At 47.1% G+C, this 23,972-nt stretch overlaps 1 protein-coding gene across 1 annotated transcript in view; it reads left to right on the forward strand.

Moving 5' to 3' along the window:
- Window positions 1-5,785: 5,785 nt before the first annotated feature.
- The window catches only part of PAPOLG (poly(A) polymerase gamma), a 75,746-nt gene continuing 57,559 nt past the window's right edge, over window positions 5,786-23,972 (forward strand). Inside the window, exons 1-2 of the mRNA XM_065401489.1 lie at window positions 5,786-5,958; window positions 8,181-8,198. Coding sequence (XP_065257561.1) covers window positions 5,786-5,958; window positions 8,181-8,198 — 191 coding nt within the window. The remainder of the gene's footprint in view (window positions 5,959-8,180; window positions 8,199-23,972) is intronic.

Here is a 23,972-nt window from a genome sequence, read left to right on the forward strand (position 1 = left end):
AGCTGCTTGAGGTAAGTGCCACCTGGAGCCTGCACCCCTGACCCCCTCCTGTGCCCCAACTCCCTGCCCCAGCCCTGATCCCCCTCCCGCCCTCCAAACCCTTCGGTCCAAGCCCGGAGCACCCTCCTGTACCACCAACCCCTCCTCCCCAGTCCCACCCCAGAGCCCGCACCCCCAGCCAGAGCCCTCACCCCTCCTGTACCCCAACCCCCAATTTCATGAGCATTCATGGCCCGCCCTACAATTTCCATACCCAGATGTGGCCCTCAGGCCAAAAAGTTTGCCCACCCCTGCTCTAGAGGGATGGAACTGAATACGTGGTTGCTGAGATTCAAGGCAGCAAATTAGTAGCTCCTGTTCTGTTTCTGTATTAACAGTAAATATTACTTTAATCCCAACCAATAGGAGAGGTTTTAAGACAAAACCTTCTATAGTGCTACAAAAGCTATACGAGGGAAGACTTTTTTTTTTTTTTTTTTTTTTTTTTTAAAGATGCAAAGAAGAGGGACTTCCCATGTGAACACCTTGCCTCCATGTTATGGAATTTGCATCAATGAGCGAGATATTTGACAAGTTGGCTCTCTTTTTCCTCTGATGAAAAATTGCATCTGTGGGTGTAATTTAGGTCTATTAGATGTCTCGGTACTTGATAGCACTCTACTACTTTGATATCTAAAAATTTACCTAAATTGTGCCTGCAAGTATTGGCACCACTAAATTGTAGGCACAAACAGGGAGACTCATTTAAGGCCAAGATGAAAATCAGCCTGTATGTTTCTACCTTTCCACTACTACAGACAAGGTCAAATCCTGTAGCCCATGAAAGGATCACAAAAGGCCTCAGAACAGCAGAACCTCTACAGTTCTGCTGCTGGAAGTTCCCAGCTGTGAAGTCCATCCAGAGGCACTCTGCCCCTGCCATGCTGTACAGAGCAGTATTCTGTAGTAACTCTCCATGCCACTGGGATCAGAGGCAAGTTCAGGAAGCAACAGGTGTGTGGCAATTAGACCACATGCCAAAACCTCCCATGAAGGCAGCGACAGAGGCTGCAGATAATGCACCCTAAAGGTTGCAGTAGTAACAGCCATGGAAAAGCCCCACAAAGGGTACTCTGCAGTGTGGGGAGCAGAAAAGCTTCCAGTCTCCCACTGAGAATCCCTGCACTCTTCCCTGTTAATAAGCTTTGCACGGGGCTCAGTATTTGGCCCAAAGTGATTATAAAAATCATGGGGAAAACAAAGATGGATAATGTGTGATGAGTACCCAGATCATGGTTCAGATCTCTAAATCAGGTGTTAATAGACAATCCCCAAGACTTGGAAGAGTTTTCGGTTTTTGAAGTACCTTTGAAGTACTTTGGGGTTCTCTTCAGTAAAAAATCATCCCAATAGAGAGCCACTTGTCTTATTCAGGGAATCATTGCAACCAATGATACACAAACAGCTACAAGATGTATTTGTTATTATTCCCTTTTATGAGCACGCATTCCCTTAGTCCATAGGTGCCACTACATATATTAAAAAAAGCAAATCAATGATCCATCAAGAGAAGGAAGTTGTGTGTAGTTTGTCAAATAGGATATTGGTGTGGACATGGGCCACATCCACTTATAAACAAACAACACTCCTTTTCCCTGTGCCATACATTCACCTATAGGACACATGGGGATACATGTCTGTTTTTATCCCCTCATGCACAATTGCAGCATCATGTATTTTCAGTGTGTAGCAGTTTTCAGTTATCTTAAATTGACATACTCCTTTATTTTCATGCCTATGTCCATGTGGCTCTTCTGCCAGAATTTGTTCTTCATTAGGGTGCATACGGATTTAGCTATGTAACTCTCTTTAATCCCTGTAAATGCTGGTTGTTTGCACAAGTTATGTAGAAAAGACAGAAAAGTATGTACAAAAAGCAAGTGTTAAAGTGTGACTTTTTAATCTTCTACCTGTCCCCAGCCTCACACTATAATAAAACATCCCCAAAGCTTGTCAGAGGAGAACATAATTAAAAACAACTATGCACAAAATTAATTAATACTGTTCCCTAAATATCTGCAAAGAATGAAATATTACTGTATAAAATAGCAAAGTGCAGAGCTGCAAGAGACTTGCTTTTGAACAGTGAACTGAACCATCCCAGGAGGTGCTACCATATCTAGTTCTCATCGATTAAACAAGAGCTCCTTAAGGAAAACAAAGTGCTTCAAAGATAGAAACCTTATCTACTGACAAATTCCTACTGCATCAAGAAAGAGATTACTTGAAAAACAATAATACAGTACATTGGAAAGCAATGTACAGGCATCTACACTGCAAACACCTCCCTTTTTATTACATTATCACAGACAGCAAGTATATTAAGTGGAAGCTTTTAGATTAAATTGGAATTGTGTTCCCTAAAAGAAAAAAGCAAATATACATTATTTAACAGGATGTGGATGGACCAGAATGGTACAAATCTAAATGTGACTGACACATACAGTAGGGATGCACTGAGTTATAGCACCTGAATTCTGTGGGCCCAATTCTCAGGCATACTAAGGCCACTTTACACCATTCCGGTAGTGTAAAGGAGTCTTAAAGTGAGAGTAAATTATATTTATACACCCTCTAATGCCCCCTTTGCATTGCTAGCACAGTGGAAAGTGACCTTAGTGTACATAAGAATCAGGCCCTATATTTCAGTAGTTCCCTACTTTCTTTTCTGTTGGAGCCCCTCACCCATTGTGAGAGATTGATAGACAGACCCACATTTGCCCAATTCTCCAGCAGGTGTCATGACTGTACATCTTTCTGTCCATTCTCTCTCTTTCCAACCCCTTTCCATTCACATTCTTTTCCCCCCCTTCATCTCCTTGTTTTTTCTCTCTTTTGACTTCTCTTTTTATTTAATTTTATACTTTTCCTTGGTTGTGGGGGTTATTTTAGCTCCTCTCTCCTGATTGCTCCCCTTACCTGTTATGTCACTCACCAGAAGCCTACATATTCCTTGGGGAAGGGGATCCACTGGAGCTCTGTGGAGATGGCATACAGGTCCTCCCAGCTGAATGATGTTTTGCAAAGACATAAAGCTTTGAACCTCTGAGCTGCTTCCTAAGGTCTCAGTTTAGCCAAACACTGAAATACATGCCTAACTTCAAGCACATAATCCCTCCGTGTTGAGGAAAGCACTAAGGCATGTGCATAAATTTAAGCATGTGCTTAAGGGACTTTGCTGACCAAAGATGGGATTGTTCACATGCTTTAAGTAGCTTTATATTCATGAGCTGTTCCTATGACCAGCTGTATAGGGACCAGCGCAGAAGAAATGTGCGTTGGTGGATTTCAAAAAGCTGTTCACTGCTTTCCCCAAAGCAGCACATTTGCAGACGACAGTTGGAAATTCATTAGCTCAATATGGTACTTCTGTGATTAGAAGTAGAGTGCAAAAAGTTAAGGTTATTTAGCTTGGAATGGAGAAGTGCAAAGGGGATTTGATTGAGGAATTTAGAATTATGAAGGCCATAGTGAAAATTGATTTGTCTTTCCTTTTTACAATGTTAAATAATACAAGAACAAGAGGACTTTTAATGAAGTTAACAGGCAGCACCAATAAAGGGGAATAGTGCTTTTTGCAATGCACAGACAACCCATGGAATTCAATGCCACAGGTAATACAGACTATACTAGGGCTAGAGCTAAAAATCTAAGATAACAAAATTAACAGCTGTGCAAGCCAAAAAACCAACAACAGGATGCAAAATTTCTCCCTAGTACAACATCTGAGATTCAGGATACATGCAGGAATCATGGAGCAATGTGTCCCTTATGTATAGTTTATACCCACTGGCTAGATGCATTTTTGTCCCGCCTTGCTTTGGAGCACCAGGCTACTGCTAGAGGCAGGATACTAACTAGACCAGCGGTTCTCAACCCGTGGGCCGCATACGGCCCAATTAGCACACAGCTGCAGCCCAGTTCAGCTGTGTGCTAAAGGCTGGCCTGCGTGCTGGGATCCGCAGCGGGGGTCGGGGCAGCCAGTCAGCCCAGTGCAGTAGGGGGTCTGGGGCTGGCAGCCGGCTGGCCCAGCGCAGCGGAGGTCCGGGTTGGGACTGCTTGCCTGCCCAGTGGGGTCTGGGGTCTGAGGCTGCCAGCTGGCCCCACGGGGTCCAGGGTCTGACTGGTGCAGCTGTGCGGCGGGGGTCCGGGGTGGGCAGCCAGCCAGCACCACATGGTGGGGGTCCAGAGTCAAGGTCCCGGGCTACCGCTGCCCTGCCACCCAGCCCCTGCAGCCCAGGTAACACATTGTGTAATACGTTGAGAACCACTGAACTAGACTAGATATCAAGTCCCTGGTGGACAGGGGGGAGTATAACATACTGGCTATTAGGTCCCTTACTTGTAATGAAAGAAGACACAGTGAAGGTGAACTGCGAAACTTTTACATGGTTGAAAGCACATAGAGGAGCTGCTTTCCTAGTTGCCTACAATGTGCACTCTGCCCCCTTGACCTCTGCTTACTAGTCATCAAGGCAACAGTGCTATGTTCATGTATACATATTTATATACAAACATGTAAAACAGCTTCAGGATATGCACATAAAACTACGTAACCACATAACCTTATTCTGTAACCGTTTCCTCCCTTCCCAAGTTCCTTGTCACATTGTTTAATAATAATTACACAGGAAATGCATCCTGATTATGTCTATCAGGAGTGGGAGCACAAAATGGAGGCAGACACAAAGGGAACAGCTGGAGTTTGTAGAGCCGGCCTACACTCTTTTGGTCCCCCTGCACCTCCAGCATTGACCAGAAGTGTAAGTAGTTGGTGAATACATGCAGTAAACAACAACAAAAGCTTTAAAAACCCAGAACAAATATGGAATTTACCTAATAAGAGCTGAGGAAATCTTCTAGGTCAATAGGGCTCCACCTACACAGGTGTCCACCCACAGAGAGCTCATTGTGGGATGAGGGCTATGTCTGTGACTGCCTGCAGGTCGCATCCTCCTGATCACACTGACTATGGGTCCGATTCCAGCTCAGTAATTTCATATCTAACTTTTTATACAAGGAGCATTTATAAGAAGTTCTCATTAGTGATTTAGTGTTTTACATTCAATCAGATACTTGGAAACTATTTTTTATTCTCCTGAAGCTTTCCTTTAAATCGTGGGCCAGATCCTGAGCTGATGAAAACTGGCAAACTCGCATTGATTTCCATGGAGCTCTGTTAATTTACACCAACTGAGGATCTAGCCCATGGTTTCCTCAAGGCCCAAGAAACAACCAAGGTACAGCAGGAAGCCAGGGATTTGAGAGTTCCTCACTGTAAGCCCAGTTCATGGACCCTGGGTTTGAAAGCCCAGGGCTTGACTGTCCACACTCATTGGAGACCCCAGGTTAAGAATTTTTGAGCCCAGGTCTCACACCAGGACCTCAGAGTCCACACTGCAGTAGGCAGACCTGAGTCCAACCAATCATATCCAAAACGACCTAGTGCCCTCCCAAAATGTGGCCACTCTAGCACTTTGTTCATGGTGTTGTGTGGGAAAACTTAACTGTCTCCCCGTCAGACCACCCCACATCACAGGAAGTTTTTGTAGCCTGCCAGCACATTTTGTTGAGCCATCATTTTGGTCTGCACACTCCCAGCAATGTGGAGGAGTCACCATTTGAAGAATTTCTCTTGCTTGGGCTTTTACTCCTATTTCAGGAAACAGGCAGAGCTGAAATGAGATGCTGATGGACCTTTTGGTGGCGTTTTCTGACCCACAGAAGGAACCTGACAGAACTCATGATGGAGCAGGAGGAGGAGGCGGATATATACATAGAAGATCCCAACTGGCTGATGCCGCTCATGACTCTCAGAATAGCCACAGATGCCCCCTGCATAGACTGGCACTTCTGGAGCAGAGCCACAAGTGCAGACTGGTGGGATCACATCATCAAGTGGACCTGGGATGACCAGCAGTAGGTCCAGGACTTTCGCATGAAGAAAGCTACATTTCTGGAGCTTTGCAAGCTGTTTGCCCTAACCCTCCAGCATCACAACACACACATGAGGGCAGCCACATCAGACCAGAAGCGGGTTGCTATAAGCATCTGGAAGCTGGCTACTCCAGACTGTCACAGATCCATTGCTAACCAGTTTGATGTTGGGAAGTCAACTGTAGGTAAAGTGGTGGCAGAGGTTCTGAAGTGATGAGGCATGTGATTTATGCAAAAGTGATGGGCATAAACAATACTCCTAAAATAATTACTGGCTTTGAGCGAATGGGCTTTCCAAACTGCACTATTGATGGGACTCATGTGCCCATGGTTTGGCCTTCTGGGGGAAGCAAATACCTCTATACCCAGAGGCAGATTAAGCTTTTGTGGGCTCCTGGGCCAGAGCAAGTGGGGGCCTCTCCCCACCCTTTCTGCCTGCAGTCATAGAATCATAGAATCACAGAATATCAGGGTTGGAAGGGACCTCAGGAGGTCATCTAGTCCAACCCCCTGCTCAAAGCAGGACCAATTCCCAACTAAATCATCCCAGCCAGGGCTTTGTCAAGCCTGACCTTAAAAACCTCTAAGGAAGGAGATTCCACCACCTCCCTAGGTAACCCATTCCAGTGCTTCACCATCCTCCTAGTGAAAAAGTTTTTCCTAATATCCAACCTAAACCTCCCCCACTGCAACTTGAGACCATTACTCTTTGTTCTGTCATCTGGTACCACTGAGAACAGTCTAGATCCATCCTCTTTGGAACCCCCTTTCAGGTAGTTGAAAGCAGCTATCAAATCCCCCCTCATTCTTCTCTTCTGCAGACTAAACAATCCCAGTTCCCTCAGCCTCTCCTCATAAGTCATGTGCTCCAGACCCCTAATCATTTTTGTTGCCCTCCGCTGGACTCTTTCCAATTTTTCCACATCCTTCTTGTAGTGTGGGGCCCAAAACTGGACACAGTACTCCAGATGAGGCCTCACCAATGTTGAATAGAGGGGAATGATCACGTCCCTCGATCTACTGGTAATGCCTCTACTTATACAGCCCAAAATGTCGTTAGCCTTCTTGGCAACGAGGGCACACTGTTGACTCATATCCAGCTTCTCATCCACTGTAACCCCTAGGTCCTTTTCTGCAGAACTGCTTCCTAGCCATTTGGTCCCTAGTCTGTAACAGTGAATGGGATTCTTCTGTCCTAAGTGCAGGACTCCGCACTTGTCCTTGTTGAACCTCATCAGGTTTCTTTTGGGCCCAATCCTCTAATTTGTCTAGGTCCCTCTGTATCCTATCCCTACCCTCCAGCGTATCTACCACTCCTCCCAGTTTAGTGTCATCTGCAAACTTGCTGAGAGTGCAGTCCACGCCATCCTCCAGATCATTAACGAAGATATTGAACAAACAGTCATCCCCCCCCCCCCCACCCACACCCACACTCCTGCTGGGGAGCAGAATCGGAGTGCGGGGGCTTCCCCCGCTCCCCGGCAGAAGTGCCAGGCAGGTGGAGCACGGCAAGCCCTGCACACCCCAACCCCACTCCCCAGCAGAAGCACTGGGCGGAGGGAGCAGGGCAAGCCCCCACCCCCTGACTCCATTCCCTGGCAGGAGTGCTGGATGAGTGGATGGAGCGGGTCAGGGTGCGGGGGCGCCCATTTTTCCAGGGCCTCCCAATTGGCTTGGGCCCCTGGGCACAGGCCCCGTTAGCCCAGTGGGTAATCTGCCACTGTACATACCCTGTATTTATCTTTATTATTCAAAATACACATAAGATGTGATGTAATGATCACATCATTTGTATTACAAAATTAACAATATTAGAGCATTGCCAGGCTAGCCAGCTGCCACTAGAACACCTAAACATCAGTAATTAACCCACACCACAACCAGTTATCAAACACAGTGCACAGACCAAATGTTGAACAGTGCAAACTGTGCTGTCAAAAAATCCCCTAATTTTGCATGTCCCCTGGCATGTTCACCTTTCCCTACCTTATGTGTATAACATGTATTTTTGGCCACTGCACAGATGTGGAGACTTGCTTCAGATCCTAGAAGCTCCGTGGACACAACTGGGTTAATTACAGTGAAGAGTGCACAGAGAATGGCAAATTAAAAATCACAATTTTGTTTAAAAAATTGCAGACCGTTTTGTGGTGCACATTTTCTATTTTTGTTGTTCTTATTGATTTTTTTTTTTTTTTTTTTAGCTCTAACATTTTTGAAAGGTAATATACACTAAAAACACTGATAAATGCCTTCAACCTTAACTTGATTTTAACAAAAGATTTTTGTGTTGGATTACATTTGTCTTCTAATTTACTTTTCCCATTGTCATTGCTTCCAAATGAAACATAAGAACAAGTCCCTCTCCTGATTTTGCTGGGAGGTTTTCCACTTCTAATGTAATATCCTCTAACACTAAGGCTACCAGCCATGAGGGATTCAAAGTCATAACTAGCTGTCTATATCTACACAACTTTTAGTTTGTCCTCTCTGCTACCGGTGTTAACTTGTGTCTGAGGCATTACTTTCCCCTGGCCATTAGCAAATTATAAACCCTTTTTACAGAAAACACAGTAATCAAACTGCAGCTGGAGTCAGCGCCATGAATTATTAATACTGCACTATCACTTAGAGCAGGGGTGGGCAAACTTTTTGGCCTGAGGACCACATTTGGGTTGCAAAACTGTATGGAGGGCCGGGTAGGGAAGTCTGTGCCTCCCCAAACAGCCTGGTCCCGACCCCTATCTGCCCCCTCCCACGTCCCGCCCCCTGACTGCCCCCCTCAGAACCTCCGACCCATCCAACCCCCTCTGCTCCTTGTCCCCTGATCCCTCCCTCCCCACCCCTAACCACCCCCCAGGGACCCCACCTTCTTCCTGACTGCCCCGACCCCTATCCACACCCCTACCCCCTGACAGGCCCCCTGGGACTCCCATGCCTATCCAACCCCCACTCCTGTTCCCCATCCCCTGACTGACCCCCCCCCCAGAACCTCCGCCCCATCCAACCGCCCCCTGCTCCCTGTCCCCTGACTGCCTCCTGGGACCCCCCACTCCCTTACCATGCCAGAGCCAGCCACGCTACCCGGCAGGCCAGAGCGCGGGCGGCGCGGCGCGCTGAGGCTGTGGGGGAGGGGGAACACTAGGGGAGGGGCCGGGGGCTAGCCTCCCCGGCCGGGACTCAGGGGCCAGGCAGGACAGTTCCGTGGGCTGGATGTGGCCCGTGGACTGTAGTTTGCCCACCTCTGACTTAGGCCTTGGCTACACTGGCGCTGTACAGCGCTGCAACTTGCTGCACCCAGGGGTGTGAACCCCCCCCCCCCCCCGAGCGCGAGTGCAGCGCTGTAAAGCACCAGTGTAATCAGCGCCTGCAGCGCTGCACGCTCGCTCACAGCGCTGCAAGCTACTCCCCTCGGAGAGGTGGAGTACATACAGCGCTGCGAGAGCTCTCGGGCAGCGCTGGCGGCGCGACTACACTCGCGCATCACAGCGCTGCCGCGGCAGCGCTGTGAATTCCCAAGTGTAGCCAAGGCCTCAGAGGCTGTAATCAAGGCCCCATTGTGCTAGGCACTATACATACATGTAATAAAAAGACAGTCCCTGTCCAAAGAGGTTACAATCTTAGCATATGACAAGAGACAAACAGTGGAGAAAAAACAAAACTTACAGCACTCTAGAAATAATGAATGGTAATGACATAATATAGAAATACATCTCATGCACCAGTAAACTTCCCCTAGTTTCTAATATTGAGAAATACAAAGGTCACGGAATAGTTATGAGAATTCTAATAATCAAGATCATATAAGTGTTCCACTCAGTTTCACAAATATCAAATTAATGTGAACTCCTACCCTCACACCTAAAGCTTCTCTCTGCATGTCCTGAAACAACTCATTTACTGAGTAACTAACCATTAAAAGCCCCCTTCCTATGCTCTATCAGTTTTCCATCCTATTCTGGAGGTGCTCAATTGAACAGAGCTGGTTCTTGGGCTGTTGGGCAAGAAGATTTTAAAGATTCTGTCTATATAACCTATGTGTTGCAATGATTTTCAAGAACTGGTAGGGTCTGGGTGGAGGATTGTTGTTTAGATACCTTATGTGTGGAAGGAGCTGTATAATCCATCCTACTGTCATAAACCCAAAGCTAGCCATGCTAAAGGGAGGAGAGGTGGCAAAAAGAGATTTTCAGCAAACTCCTGGTTCTCTAATAATCAGTCCTAGTTTGCTCTTACTCTGAAGTGTATTGAGAGAGAGACTTCTCTTTTACGGGGCAGCACCAGAGTTGAGCAGTGTATGGAAAGAGGGAGTAGAGTAGGAGGAGGATGAACAATTTCTTTGGGATTGGGTAAGTGTGCAATAGAGGTGGGTCAGAGGGCGCGTAGCAAGGAGAGAACTAGCAGCTCCTTACCTCCCCTCATGATCTTCTGCTGGGACTGGGAGACCATGAAATTTTAGGAATTGTTTTTTTTTCAACCCATGGGGTAGCTATCAGGAAACAACTCCTCACAACTCACCTGTAGGTTGCACTCCATCTATTGAAAAGTCTTGCTTTAAATGAAACAGAGGAGTCTTTCAGAAGACTGGCTCAGGTAATCAAAGTAGCAAACTACAAGCCATATACTGCCAAATGATTAGAAGAGAACTGGTTGTAAATTTAAATACCACTTTTATTCATTAATCTCCAATGGCTAAAGACAAACTAGAAGCAAAATTAACATGATTGTAAACTAAGCACTCGTATCCTGTGGCTATTTTTTGGCCTGCTGAGAGAGAATGAGTTGATCAAAGAAAGAGACCCTCATTGAGAGCAGTGAGATTAGTGCTGCTTCAGTGAGCTCACAGAGAGTTTCTATAACCTAACTTGTTTTAGAGGCTGGTGAATACCACAATTAATCTTGGCTTCAATTTGGAGTGAAATGGGGGAAATGACCTCTTCAACACACTAATCCTAGTGTCCATTGGGATCGAGACTAAGTAATGTACAGTCTCCCGCAAAGATATTTCTGTTGAAGGGGTGAAAAAAATATAGAAAATCTTGTGGAAATCCATGGGTGCCAAGTAGAGCATAACATTAAGAGACTTCTCTAGGCAAGATGATCACTATTTGTCTCTCGCTGGTTCAAACGGAAGCCTCGCTGTTCAAGCTGAAGTCTTAACAAGCAATTGAAAATAAGCAAGGATTGAACTACAACTGTCAGTACTAGACATGAATAGCTCACGCCAGTAGTAGCAAACCAGCTCAGTCAGAAAAATTACATACCACAGGCTAGCAGTGAAGTCCCTTTCTTGGCTAAATATCCAGAACCATGTTCTTTGAAGACAATTTCTGAGTATGTATTATAGCAGAGGGCCAGCTCCACTGTAGTTAAAGTTAAGAGTCACTTTCTGTTTAATGGATGACTCTTCTAAGTGCTCTAAAATCTGCATGGTTACTTGGATTGCTCTGAAATTTGGTGTGCCTTATGGGGGCATGGGTTAGGGTTAATGAGCTAATTTTGGGGCCATTTGAGCACAAGGTGCCTGATATACAGTCTCCCCAAAAACATCTTTCCTTAAGCATGACAGATTCTATGAACATTTTTTGCAAGCCAGGTCTCTGATGAGTGCCCGAGACCCTTTGGGGACCAAACATCTAACCCAATTAGTGCTTGCCATTCACTATCCCTTTGGAGAAGCAATACTGGAAACACTATTCAAGAAAGAGTTAGGTTCTACAGACAGGGTCATGCCTAACGCTCACACATTAAAAGGATTACACTGGTCATATGCAGATAGAGTGCCCAAGAGGGTGGCTAGCCATCTGCTATTCACCGGCTCTGTGTGGCCTGGACATATTATGCCAATTAAACCTGCACACCACTCAAGCACCGCAAATTCAAACCCAACCTTGGGCAGAAATCTGAAAATGAAATGTAGACATGTTGCTACCATCGGCCTCTGTCAAAGGGTTTTAGCGGGGGAGAAGGCAGGTTATGCTGAGGAAATGTAACCCTACTACAAGCAGAAAATTCACAAGACACCCAAAGTATTTTCCAAAAGAAAAATAAATGACATACATAAATGCTTGCTGGGAGAGGAGAGGGAAATGGAGGTGGGGGGAATAGGAGAAGAGGGCTTTGGGGCTGCAGCAAGCAGAGGGAAATTATGGGAAGAGGGATAAATAGGGACGCATGATAAGGGATGGGGACTCCTGTTGCGGGGGGGGGGGGGGAAGATGTAGGGATTAGGAAATTGCAAGGGAAGAGGTGAGATACTGGAAGGGGTTACATGTAGGCAGGTAGCAGGATGAGTGGGGGGCATTAGGGGTCCTGGGCGCCTGTCAACCTCACATTCTCCCATCCTGTGTGTGCTGGGATCTGGGGGTGGGAGGCTGTCCCTCCGTGGGTGTCCAAGCATCTCTCTCTGCCTCCCATTTGAGTGCAAGGATCTGGGGACACCCTGTCCCTCTAGTATGTAGAGCCCCTCTCCCTACCCCCAGGTGAGCCAAGATCTGGAGGCTCATGTGAGCCAGCATCTGGAGAAGCCCTGCCCCTCTGGAAAGCTGAGTGGAGAGCTGAGAACAGGTATGCTGGGAGCATGCACCAAGAATACACTGCTGAGACTGGTGTGAGGAGTTGAGAACGGGCATGCTTGATGTATATCACAGGTTCTCAAGCACTAGCATTGGGGTAGGTGTGGGGGAGGAGGGGTACTAGGCCACCCATTGAGATGAATGGAGAAGTTTCTATGTCTCAGAGCTATTTTTCAGGCTGTATTCATCGCAACAAGGTGTTCTCATTCGTCTGAAAATATCACATTGAGATGACTGGCCACTTCACACCTCTCCAAGCCCCCTGTACTGTAGATGGAAGTGTAGAGCCCCTCCCAAGTCATTTTTTGTGCCTCAATTTCCTCATCTGTATAATGATGTTTTCCCTTCTGGGTAAAGTGCTTCGAGCTCTATTGATGAAAACACTATGTAGCAGCTAGGTATAATTATTACCTGGCCACAATAGCATGTCAATTGCAAACCTACATAACTACAACTGCCTAAATGACTACTAACTCCTACCAACAACACTTCTTTCTGCTTAAAAAAATTAACAGACAAAAACTTAATGCAGAGTTAAGGTTGCCCGATGATATCTCATGCCCTTTCAGAATGTTGAGTTCAGCAAAACTCAGACTTCTAAATCCCAGGAAATATAGTGTTAAGGTAAATACCCACACAACCTTAACTCTGCCCTCTTTGAGCAATGCCCCAATACACCCAACACACATACTTGTATAACCTTTGGGTTGGCTGGAGTTCACTTCATTGCCCTTCTCCAGTGCCTTTAAAAAAAAAAAAAAAACCAACAACAAAAACTCCCATGAAAAAGTAGCTAGAGACCCAGGGTTCAATCTCTAAGGATTTTCAGCAAGGATTGCACACCGTGAAACTCCCCACATTCAAGTCCCAAAAGGAACTAAAGAAATGAAGTTATTTAAATAACTTTATAAAATCTTATAATAAAGAAACAAATAATCTAATTTTTACAGCATAACATGGCTATTTTATAACCCACAGACATTGTCTTCACAGTTATACATAAACATAAAGAAAGAAAACAAACCAAAATCTGAAGAGTTTAGTCCCTGAAGAAACTGAGAGTTCCCAAAAGCTTAGGTTTAGTTCACCTAAGTCTCAGAGTCTTTGATAACCAAATCTAGACAGTCAACTGAGTTTAAAACAACATCTTCCCTCCACTTGCTTATAGGAATCTTCAGTTGGAATCCATACAGACTATTCCTCTGTTGAAATCACTGCTAGCCAGTCAGCTAACTGATTAACCAATCACTCAGTTAAGTCACAAATGTACAGATTTAAAGAAAACCCTGCTGCAAAATGCCTCCAAGTTAGGGACAACAACCTGCTTTCTGCTCCTGGCCTCAGCTTCTCCCAACTCACCACACAGGACATATGGCATTTACTAAAGCAGCTGCCCTGACTGCTTGCCCTCATGCAGTCTGACCCCAGCAACAAGGGAACCCATTGGAGCATATCCGAAACTACCACATCCAATTCCAGAAGCTTCTGGATGTGGAGTGCTAAATCTGCCTAGCAACAATGACCCAGACCCAACTCACTCCTACCTCCCCTCAATGGGTCTCTTAAAGAGATATCTCCCTATTAGGCACCTGGGTTACACTTGCACTCTGCATTTGCACTGTACTGAACAGGAGCTACCTATGCCGGCCCTCCACTCAAATTTATACTTAGCCTACTCCACAGAAAGAATATATGCTAAATTTTACAACCTCTTCATCCTTATGCACATGATGCCATCTAACATTGCTTATCCTTCATTAAACCCACAGACCATACTCATCTCCCACCTAACTGCTGACAATCCCCATGGCAGGAAGACCCCTGTGCCCTATTACTGAAACAACCTACACAATGCAGTGCTGAAATTAGGCATTCTGGATCTCTCAGTGTACACATGCACCTCTTTCCTTTGATCACACACACAGGGATCTGGGAGAGGGACTCAACCTGCTCCCAGAGGGGCATGCGCCCCCCGACTCACCTCATATCACAAACACAGCTCTGACAAACTGCTCCAACTAATCCTTTCACCATGCAATACAGCTACACATAACACAGTGAATGCAGCTGGAGTGCATGCAGAAAATTCCCAGTAGCTATTGCCAGCTTCACAGGGCAGAGTTGAGATCAAATTGGTATGTACCTTAACTCTACATTTCCTGGTTTTCAGAAATTTGAGTTTTGCTTAAGTTTATGTTCTGGAAGGGCATAAGATATCACCAGGTAACCTTAACTCTGTGTTAACAAAGTTTTTTGTCAGTAAAATTACATATGCCTAGTAGTGTGACAGGCAACCGTAATCCTGGCATTTCCTAACTTTTGAGTGCTTGACTTTGCAACCTTTATGTCATTTTCTAATTAAAAAAACAGAAATACCATGATGAGGAACCCTACAGACCCATAACTTGGGTCATTAGCAGGGTCCAATGTTTAGATCCACAGCACATACCTCTACCACTTGAGCTAATGGTAACAGTAGAAGCCTGTTATCCTCTATGTGAACCAGTCACTAGAACACTTTGCCAAAAGGCTTCACAGCTTTTTGGCGACAGGACTCATGAGCTCAATTTCAGGTTCTGCATAGGAGTGTGAGATAATGGTTATAGATACTTCTGCCCTTAGCCCATCTCCTTCCCCATCTGCTCTTACCCACCCATCCCAACCCAGCCCCTGTCCCTATTTCCCATCCACTCCTCCATACCAGCTCCTTGCCCTTCTCTCCCTCTGCTCGTATCCCCCCCAGGAGCGGCGCCAGGGTTTTTGGTGCCCTAGGCGGGGGTCCTTCCGTGCTCCCGGTCTTCGGGGCACTTCGGCGGCGGGTCCCGGAGTGAGTGAAGGACCCGCTGCAGAATTGCCGCCGAAGACCCGGAACACGGAAGGACCCCCCACCGCCGAATTGCCGCCAAGGGCGGCAAAATGCTGCCCCCCCCAAATCCTGGTGCCCTAGGCGACTGCCTAGGTTGCCTAAATGGAAGCGCCGGCCCTGATCCCCCCACATATCCAAGCTCCGTCCTGTCCATCCACTCTGCTCCTATCCAATCCCCTTTCACCCTGACTCCTGTCCCCCTCCTCTGTTGTTGACCCTTCCTCCCTATTCCTGACCTCCTCTGCTCCTATTCTACCCACCACGCCAGCTACTGCAACCTCCCCATCCTACTGTCCTGCTCCTCTAGGGCAGTGGTTCTCAACCAGGGGTCTGGGATCCCCTGGGGGGCCGTGAGCAGGTTTCATGGGGTCCGTCAAGCAGGGCCAGCATCAGACTCACTGGGGCCCAAGGCTGAAAGCCGAAGCCCCACTGCATGGGGCTGAAGCCCGAGGCCCTGAGCCCCACCACCTGGGCTGATGCCGAAGCCAGAGCAGCTTAGCTTCATGGGGCTCCCCGTGGCCTGGGGCTCCAAGCAATTCCCCTGTTTGCTAACCACTAATGCCAGCCCTGGCTTTTATATGCAGAAAATCAGTTGCTGTGACACAGATGGGCCATTGAGGTTTTATAGTATGTTGGGAAGGCCTCAGAAAGAAAAAGGTTGAGAACCCCTGTTCTAGGGCCCTCTCTGCCTATACAGTCCCCAATCGCTTCTGCTTCTACTGCCCCCCTCCTCAGCCTCATCCAAACCCCATTGAAGTCAATGGAAAGACTCCCAATATCAGGCCCCTAGTACAAATTAGGGCCCCAATCCCACAAACACTTATGCATGTGTTTAATTTTACTACTGTTGCCCCTTTTTGAACCAAGCAATCAAAGTTGAGGGTGGAAGTAGAGACTGATGGAGTCTGGTATTTTCCTTAATGCAGTGTTATTTATTTACAGGGAACATACAAAGTCCTTCTCAAAAGGCAGGAGGAATTGAGACCAAAAGGAGCTGTTTCTTAGCTTACAGCTTCAAGCCTCTTTTGCCAACAGAGCCAAGCCCTGGCTCTCTGTCTTTTTCTAGGATCACTGTCAGGATGGACTGAGAACTTGCAGCTGTAGCTGCCCAGTCTTCAAGCAGCCTATGAGCACAGCTGAACCACAGCAGGGCTACTTGATTGACTCCACTTCCTGATTGGCTGGGGAAGTCAGCAAACCTGCTCTTAACCCCAACAGCAAGAGGTGCTTTCTGGCTATTCAATGCTTGTGTTATCTTTCTTCTCCCTACTGGCTTTGTAATTCTAATACTGACCCCCTTGGCTTTGGTTTCCTGGTGATGGCTGTGACCTCTGGCTGTGGTTCCTGACTCTTGCTCCAACCACTAGGTCTGAGCCCCCACATCCTGGTTTGTGATGTTTGCATGGTTATATTGCTGCTTGGCTTTCTTGCTTTTTTTCCTCCTCTCTGCAGTAGTGCTGGAACACTTTTAGTAGTGGGGGTGCTGAAATCCAGCCTGCTTACCCCTATCTTCCCCCTTGCCCTGCTAAGGCTGGGAGCAGAGCTATGTCTCTGGGAGGGGGAGATCTGGATGGGGTAAGGGGGCCAAAGCCACAGTTGCAAGTGGGGCCAGGAGTGGAGCCCCCAGCAGGGCCTGGCAGCTGCAACCCCATGTGTGGAGTCAAGAGCAGAGGGCCCTGGGAGCTTAGGGCCAGGCATGGGGCTGGCGGCTGGGACCCCAGGACCTGAGCCGCAGGAGTGGGGGGTGGGGTGGCTGGCCGCGGAAGCCTGGGAGCGGGGGGTGGGGCTAGGCATGGGGCTGGGGAGTGGGGCTGGTGGCTGGGGCCCCAGGAGTGGGGCCCCAGGCGTGGGGCTGGGAGTGGGGTCTTGGGCACAGTGGGTGGGGAGTGGGGCTGGTGGCCAGGACTTGAGCCCCATGTGAGGTGAGGGGTTGGGGAGTAGCGTGCGGGTGGAGAGCCGGGCATAGGCATGGGAAGCACCCCCAGGATTTATGCGCCAAGCCAGCAGCTGGGGAGCGGGGTGTGGGGCCAGCAGCCCTACATAAAACCTGGGAGTGCTGCAGTACCCCCTGCACCCCTACTTCTCAGGCCTATGCCCTTCTGCCTCTCTCTGTTCTTGTCTTTTGTCTTTTCTGCCTTACCACATGCCCAAAACAATACTCAGCCAACAGCTCCTGGACTGGTTCAGATGCTCTTTTAATCTTAGGTGGGGGCTTATGCTTACTTAATTACAGGGTGAGCTCGCACAAATCAATATCAATGGGGTTTTAATGCAACCCCAAAAACCATTCCACCCAACTCATTACTCCTGCCATGAGCAGTCCTAGTGATTTTTAACGGGACTGTGTGGGATAGTAAAGTTAAGCACTGGAGTAAGTGTCTAGAAGAGCTCCCGTTGATTTCCTCTTCCATGGGATTGATATTTGTATTTTTCTTCTTTAGGCATCTAGCTTACTTTGATTTAAATAACAAGCTCAAGGGGAGACACCATTTGGTATAAATAAGATTCTGTCCTTTTCAATATTAAAGGTAAAAATAAAGTAAGAAAATACCATTGATTTTTTTATTCCGTTTACTGTTTTAAGATGAGCTATTTTTATTAAATAAGAAAAAGATCACCAATGAAGAAAGGAGCATTCAGTGCACAGTGTATAAATATACAGTGCATAATAGCTATGACTGCAAACATATTGATAATTCTGTGTATACTATTGCAGAGGCGATCCAAAAAAGATCCTGTTTTCATGTAACTTATTACAAAATGGGTGGGAGGAACAAAATAATGAAAAGATCACATAGATCCAGAATTGTGTTTAGGCAGATTGTTATAAACATTTTTCACAAGGCATTAGCTACTCTTTAATAAGCTGTTATATCTTATCTGTATCTTTAGTAAAATGTGATGTTTAAAACTCTTGAAAAAGAATTTATTTTAAATGGAGCGGCGTTAAAGATTAAGAATTTTTCCTATGTGGGACTGGATAATTGTGATGGGGCTTTCACTACTTAGTCAGTAGTAACCAAAAGTTGTTACAATCTGATGAGTTTTGGTGCCCTGCTGAGAAATGAGTTTGCTTTCTGTTCAGATCTCAGTGGCCACATCACAAAAATCACCAGTTAGTATTCACTGTCAGTTTCATCAAAGAGACCAAGAATGACTAAGGATGGAGACTGATCTACCCTTTCACCTCTAGAGATAGTCACCCTAGGTCAGACTTGAAACAATGGCAATGTGCATAAGCTTCAACTGCCACTGCTATACTTGTTCTGTGAATATATACAAAGGACTTAGGCATGGGTGGCACGTGAACCACTGGCTGGGGGAGGCTAACCCCAACCCCAGCCCTTCTGCACACACACACACACACACACACACACCCATGGCTGCTGGTCCCCAGCCCCAGAGTGCCAGGAGGCATCCCCCCGCTAGCCCCGGAGCACTAGGAGGGCGGGTGGCACAGCCGCAGGGCCCCTCCCGGAGCGCCAAGCCAGGGCCACTGCACGGGGGAACTGCAGTGAGATGCAGGAGGGGGTCTGGGGATGAAGCATGGCTGGGGCGAAGCCTGGCTGTTTGGGGAGACACAGCCTCCCCCAGCCTATGATACCCGCCGCCCATAGACTTAGGCCCCAATCCTGCAAGTTGGTTCATGTATGCAGACGCCTTATAAAACTCTACAATAGACAAATACTGCTATCAGTTCTGTAACTTTCACAAGCACTAAATTTACACAGACACAGTATGACTTAGGAGACCAATGAAAAGTAAGAATCTTTACCACCCTTGTAAATTGTACTGAGAGTTTCTGTGGCAGGTACTGTAAAATGATTCTGCACCGGCAGAAGGGTCAGCTCTTGTGGATCACTTTCCAGAATTGGTGCCTAAGTGTACCAAATAAAGAAAACTGAACTACTGACACCCTACCACTAAATGGACCTTAAAATTACATTTACCCTTTTATCTGAACTGAGAGGTACAAATCCAATAAAGATCCCTTCCACCTGATTTCCCAGACAAGAGCTGTGAGGCTAATAGGTACAGTGTAAACCAGTAAAAGACTTTTACAAAGTTATGTCTTATCTTTGTGAGAGATGTACAAAATTATTATTTTGATGAGCACCTGGGTTTTCTGTTCGGGACAGAAAGAAACTCAAGAGTATATTACATGTTTGCACACAGATGGCTTTTTAAAAATTAATACTATTGGCTTCTTTTAGACCAACAATTTTCTGAAGATATTATAAAAGTTATGGTGTATATGCTTGAGAGGGCTAACAACTTAATACAAATACAATATTCACAGATTTTAATGAAAAATTTCAAAATGATAATAACATTGTTCTGCCATGTTGTGAACCCAGCATTGCACTGGTGCAAGAGAATCAAGAAATGATCATGACCAGTTTGGTTTTCCCATCCAAATACATTTAGTGAAATACAATAAACCATATATACATTATTTAGTTTTAATTTTAATTTTAATTAGCAAAAGCTCTTAGTAGGACAAGTAAGTACAATGAAAGTGAGTGTGAGCGTCTTTTGTGTACACCTTGGCAGTTTCCACTGTGAGAACAATATGAACAGTAGAGATTCAATATCTCATTGAAAAACAGAAAGGCAAGATGCACAAAATATGCACTGCATACTTGAGATACCAAAATAAGGTGTCACTTGCAATAGATTGTGCAGACTTAAGTTCTTTGGGAAAGGGACTGTCATTTTCTATATGTTTGTGCAGCACCTAACATAACATGGTCCTAGCCAGGTCAGCTTCTAGGCACTACTTCAATATAAATATTAAATAAATAAGATCATGTGTGTCCTAGGGGCTCTGTTTCTTCCCTCAGGTTAACTCCCCCTCCCCCCAAAGTGGGACTCAGAAGTGCATCTGGGCTGCTTGGACTTGATTCTTTGCAGAAAAAAATAAGGGTGTCTTCACTGCAGAGTTAACCTGAGTTAGCCTGGCCCAGGTGTGAGCTATCTACAGGGGAAAGGGGGAACATGGCAGAAAGCCAGATACCCAATGCCCACTGCCCCACTACCTATGAGGGAAAGGGGGAACAGGGCAGAGAGAGACACACCCCAATACCCATTCTTCCCACCACCCTACAGAGGAAAGGGAGAACATGGCAGATAGATAGATACCCTGATCCCCTCCTGCCCCAGCATCTACTGGGGAAGGGGAGAACACAGCAGAAACAGACACCCCAATTTTCTTCCACCTCAGTAGCTACTGGAGAAACAGGTAACATGGCTGAGAGTCAGACACCCCAACCCTCTTCAATCCCACCACCTAGGGTTTGTCTTCACTGCCAACTTAGCCCAAGTGACCAGCATCCAGGTGTGAGCAGCCACATTGCAAAGCCTTGCCTGAGTTACTGTGTCCTCACTGGTGCTGTGCTCCCCCTTGTGTGTCACTATAGCTTCTGGGGACACATCCTGTGCTTCTTTGTGCTTCAGCTCTATGATTCTTCCCTGGTAAATTGTGGGAGAACTTGTCTGTCCTTCCCTGGGCAGAATTGTGGGACTATTACTGCAAAGGGGGTTGGTAACCAGCTCAAGGCCTTGACTTCACTGCTAATAGAGGTGTGTTTTTATACTGAGGGAACTAACATGCATGAGCTATCCTGAGGTAAAACCACTGTGAAGACAAGGCACTTTAGTTTTAACATGAGGTAAACTAGGTGAGGTCAACGCCAGGCAAGGGTATTGTGCAGACCTCACCTGGTTTAGTTTGTGGTAAAACTAAAGTGCCTTGTTTCACTGTGGTTTTACTTTGGAATAGCTCACAAGCCTGTTACCTGGAGATTAAAAAACACACCTTTTTAGCATTGAAGACAAGGCCTCAGCAAAAGCCTGACTCTGGTTCTGTTCTAGCTCCAGATAAGCCGGTTACCCTCAGTTGAAAGCATCTCTCAACTTTGGTGAGAGAGATTTGTGTGTTGACACAAGGGGGTTAGGAGCAACTCCTGAGTAAGAGCCCAAGTTAACTCTGCAATGGAGTAATACCCTCCCCAAGACAGTCTCTCCCAAGCTGATGGCACCAAAAAGAGTTGTCACTCAGGTAGATTGCTTAGAGTTTCATAATATGATCTACTTCTTTATTACATGCTTTGATGGGCAGTGAAATAGTCAACACTTAAAGCACCATCACCGGCATCTGAGTCAGCACTCATGGAGATGAATGGGGCAGATCACACTTGTCAGTGCCATGGCTGCAAGCTCTCCACAGACATGCCTTTACCCTTGTTTCTTGGGAGAGATGCTGGTATGCACTACTGCCAAGGAGAGCCCCAGCTCATGCTTTCCTTCATAAAGCAACATCCTCCAGCTACAAAGGAGAGTCAACAATTTGAAGTTAAATTCCAGTGAGTGAGGGGAGCCTGGAGCAGCATCTGTGGGACGGAGTCTCCTTCCCATGAGCAAGAGGGGCTCAGGACTGGGTCTGTATGAGGAAGTGTCCCCCTGAAGCGTGAGGAAGCCCCAAACAGGGTCTCTGTGAGGGAATGTCCCCCTGAGGAGTGAAGGGGGAAACAGGACAGGGTCTGTGTGAAGTCAGTCTCTCTCCATGTGCATTTCCCATCAGAGACTGTTTACACTCCCCAATAGGCTGCAGGCTGAGGGAAGGGCGGGGCAGTCTTTGGCCTCTGGGGCTACTGGGAAAGCTGTGACTTGAAGAGGTGTGGCACTATATAGAGGCAGGCAGGGGCTGGCGGCAGCTTGCTTTTGGAGCAGAGTGTTGGTTGGTTTCACGTGTGCAGTGCTTGCAGTGGAGGCTATGAAGGAGATGTGTGGGTGAGGATTGGCTGGACAGCCCTGGGGAGCTACTTTATTGTAGCTGCAGTGAAGTTTTGGGGTGGTCCCTGCCCCCCTTCTCTGGCTATATATTGGTGTCCTTGGACTTGGCTACTTTCCCTTGGGTCCTTCTTTTTACCATGGCTGTTGGGGGTGGGTGGAGGTTTCACTAGAGCTGTTTGTTCTCTCTGGGCCCTGCTGTCTGAGGTTTTGGAGTAGACTTTAGGAGGGGTGAAATTAGCTGCTAGAGGAGCTCTGCTGTGGCAAACTGTATGGCCAGGTTCTTCCCTAATGTCTAGTTGTCTCCATTTCTCCCTATGCCCCATCCAATCATGCTGCTTTATGCCCCCTTTCTCCCCCCACTGTCTTGGGAGAGGGGACCAGTTGAGGCCAGTTTCCCTGTGAGATTTTTTTCACAGCCCTGAGTGAGGCAACTAGGTCAACCTAAGTTTTAGGTCTAGACTAGGCCTGATCTGCTTCTTTCTTATGTGCTTTAATGAGCAGTGAAATAGTTAACACTTAAAGCCCCATCACTGGCATCCGAGTCAGCACTCACTGAGATGATTGGGGCAGCTCAGACCTATCAGAGTTATGGCTACAAACTCTCCACAGACATGGCTTTACTCTTGGCTCAACTCTTGGGAGAGGTGCCGGTATGTGTTCCTGCCAAGGAGAGCCCCAGCTCATGCCCTCCTCCATAAAGCAACATCCTCCAGATACAAAGGACAGTTGTCAATTTGAAATTAACCTCCAGTGAGTGGGATGGGGACCTGGGGCAGAGTCTGTGTGAGGGAGCCTCCCTCTCAATGAGCAAGAGGGACTGGGGGAAGGGCTGTGTGAGGGAGTCCTTCCTCCCCCTCCAGCCATAATGAGTGAGGGGATCCCAGGGCAGCATCTGTGTGATAGTTTTTGCTTCCCTCTGCCAATGAGTGAGGAGGGCTGAGGGCAGGGTCTGTGTGAGGGGGTGCCCAGTTCAGGGTCTGTATGAAGGAGTCTCCCTGCCTCCCCCCCAAATGGGGGGGGCAAGTCAGGGTCTTTGTGAGGAGTCATGAGTGAAGTGGGGACCCAGGCCACAATCCGTGTGGGCTGTTCTTGATAACCACTCAATCTCCCTGCATGTGCACTTCCTACCAGGGACTGTTTACGCTCCTCAGAGGCTTGAGGGGGATGGCCTCTTCCTGCAGGGGCTGCTGGGATGGCTGTAACCAGTGGAGGTTTCGTTATGTTGCAGATGGTGCTGCACTGCACCATATAAAGGTAGGGCAGTGGGGCTGGGTTGTTTTTGGAGTGGAGTGTTGGTCTGGTTTGCACTCATGGAGCTTGCAGCAGAAGACATGATGGAGAAGTGAGGGTGAGGATCTGCTAGGCAGCTCTGGGGGCTGCTTTATTGTAGCTGCAGGGTAGCTTTGGAGGTGGCCTCCAGAGCCCTCCTCTCCTGGCTGTTTGAGGGAGGTCTTTGGACTCGGCTGCTTTCCCCAAGCCTCTGCTTTTTCCCCAGGCTGTCTGGTGGGGTTATTCCTGGACCCAGCCACTCTTTCTGGGACCTCCAGTCTAGGGTCATGGTCACCCTTTTGAGCTCTCAGCGCACATTAATGTCTGAGTGCGTGGACAGGTTGGACTGACCCCGGGGGGGGGGGGGGGGGGGTTGCATTGATGTGGGGCAGAAAGTCTGTGTGTTTCTTGCTAGGTTAGAGGTCAGGGCTGTGGGGTGTATGTTGTGCTGGAGCTGTAATGTCTGCTAGAAATTCTACCCTGGATTTACT

Source organism: Emys orbicularis, chromosome 3 (assembly GCF_028017835.1).
Source record: "Emys orbicularis isolate rEmyOrb1 chromosome 3, rEmyOrb1.hap1, whole genome shotgun sequence".
Lineage (NCBI taxonomy): Eukaryota > Metazoa > Chordata > Testudines > Emydidae > Emys > Emys orbicularis.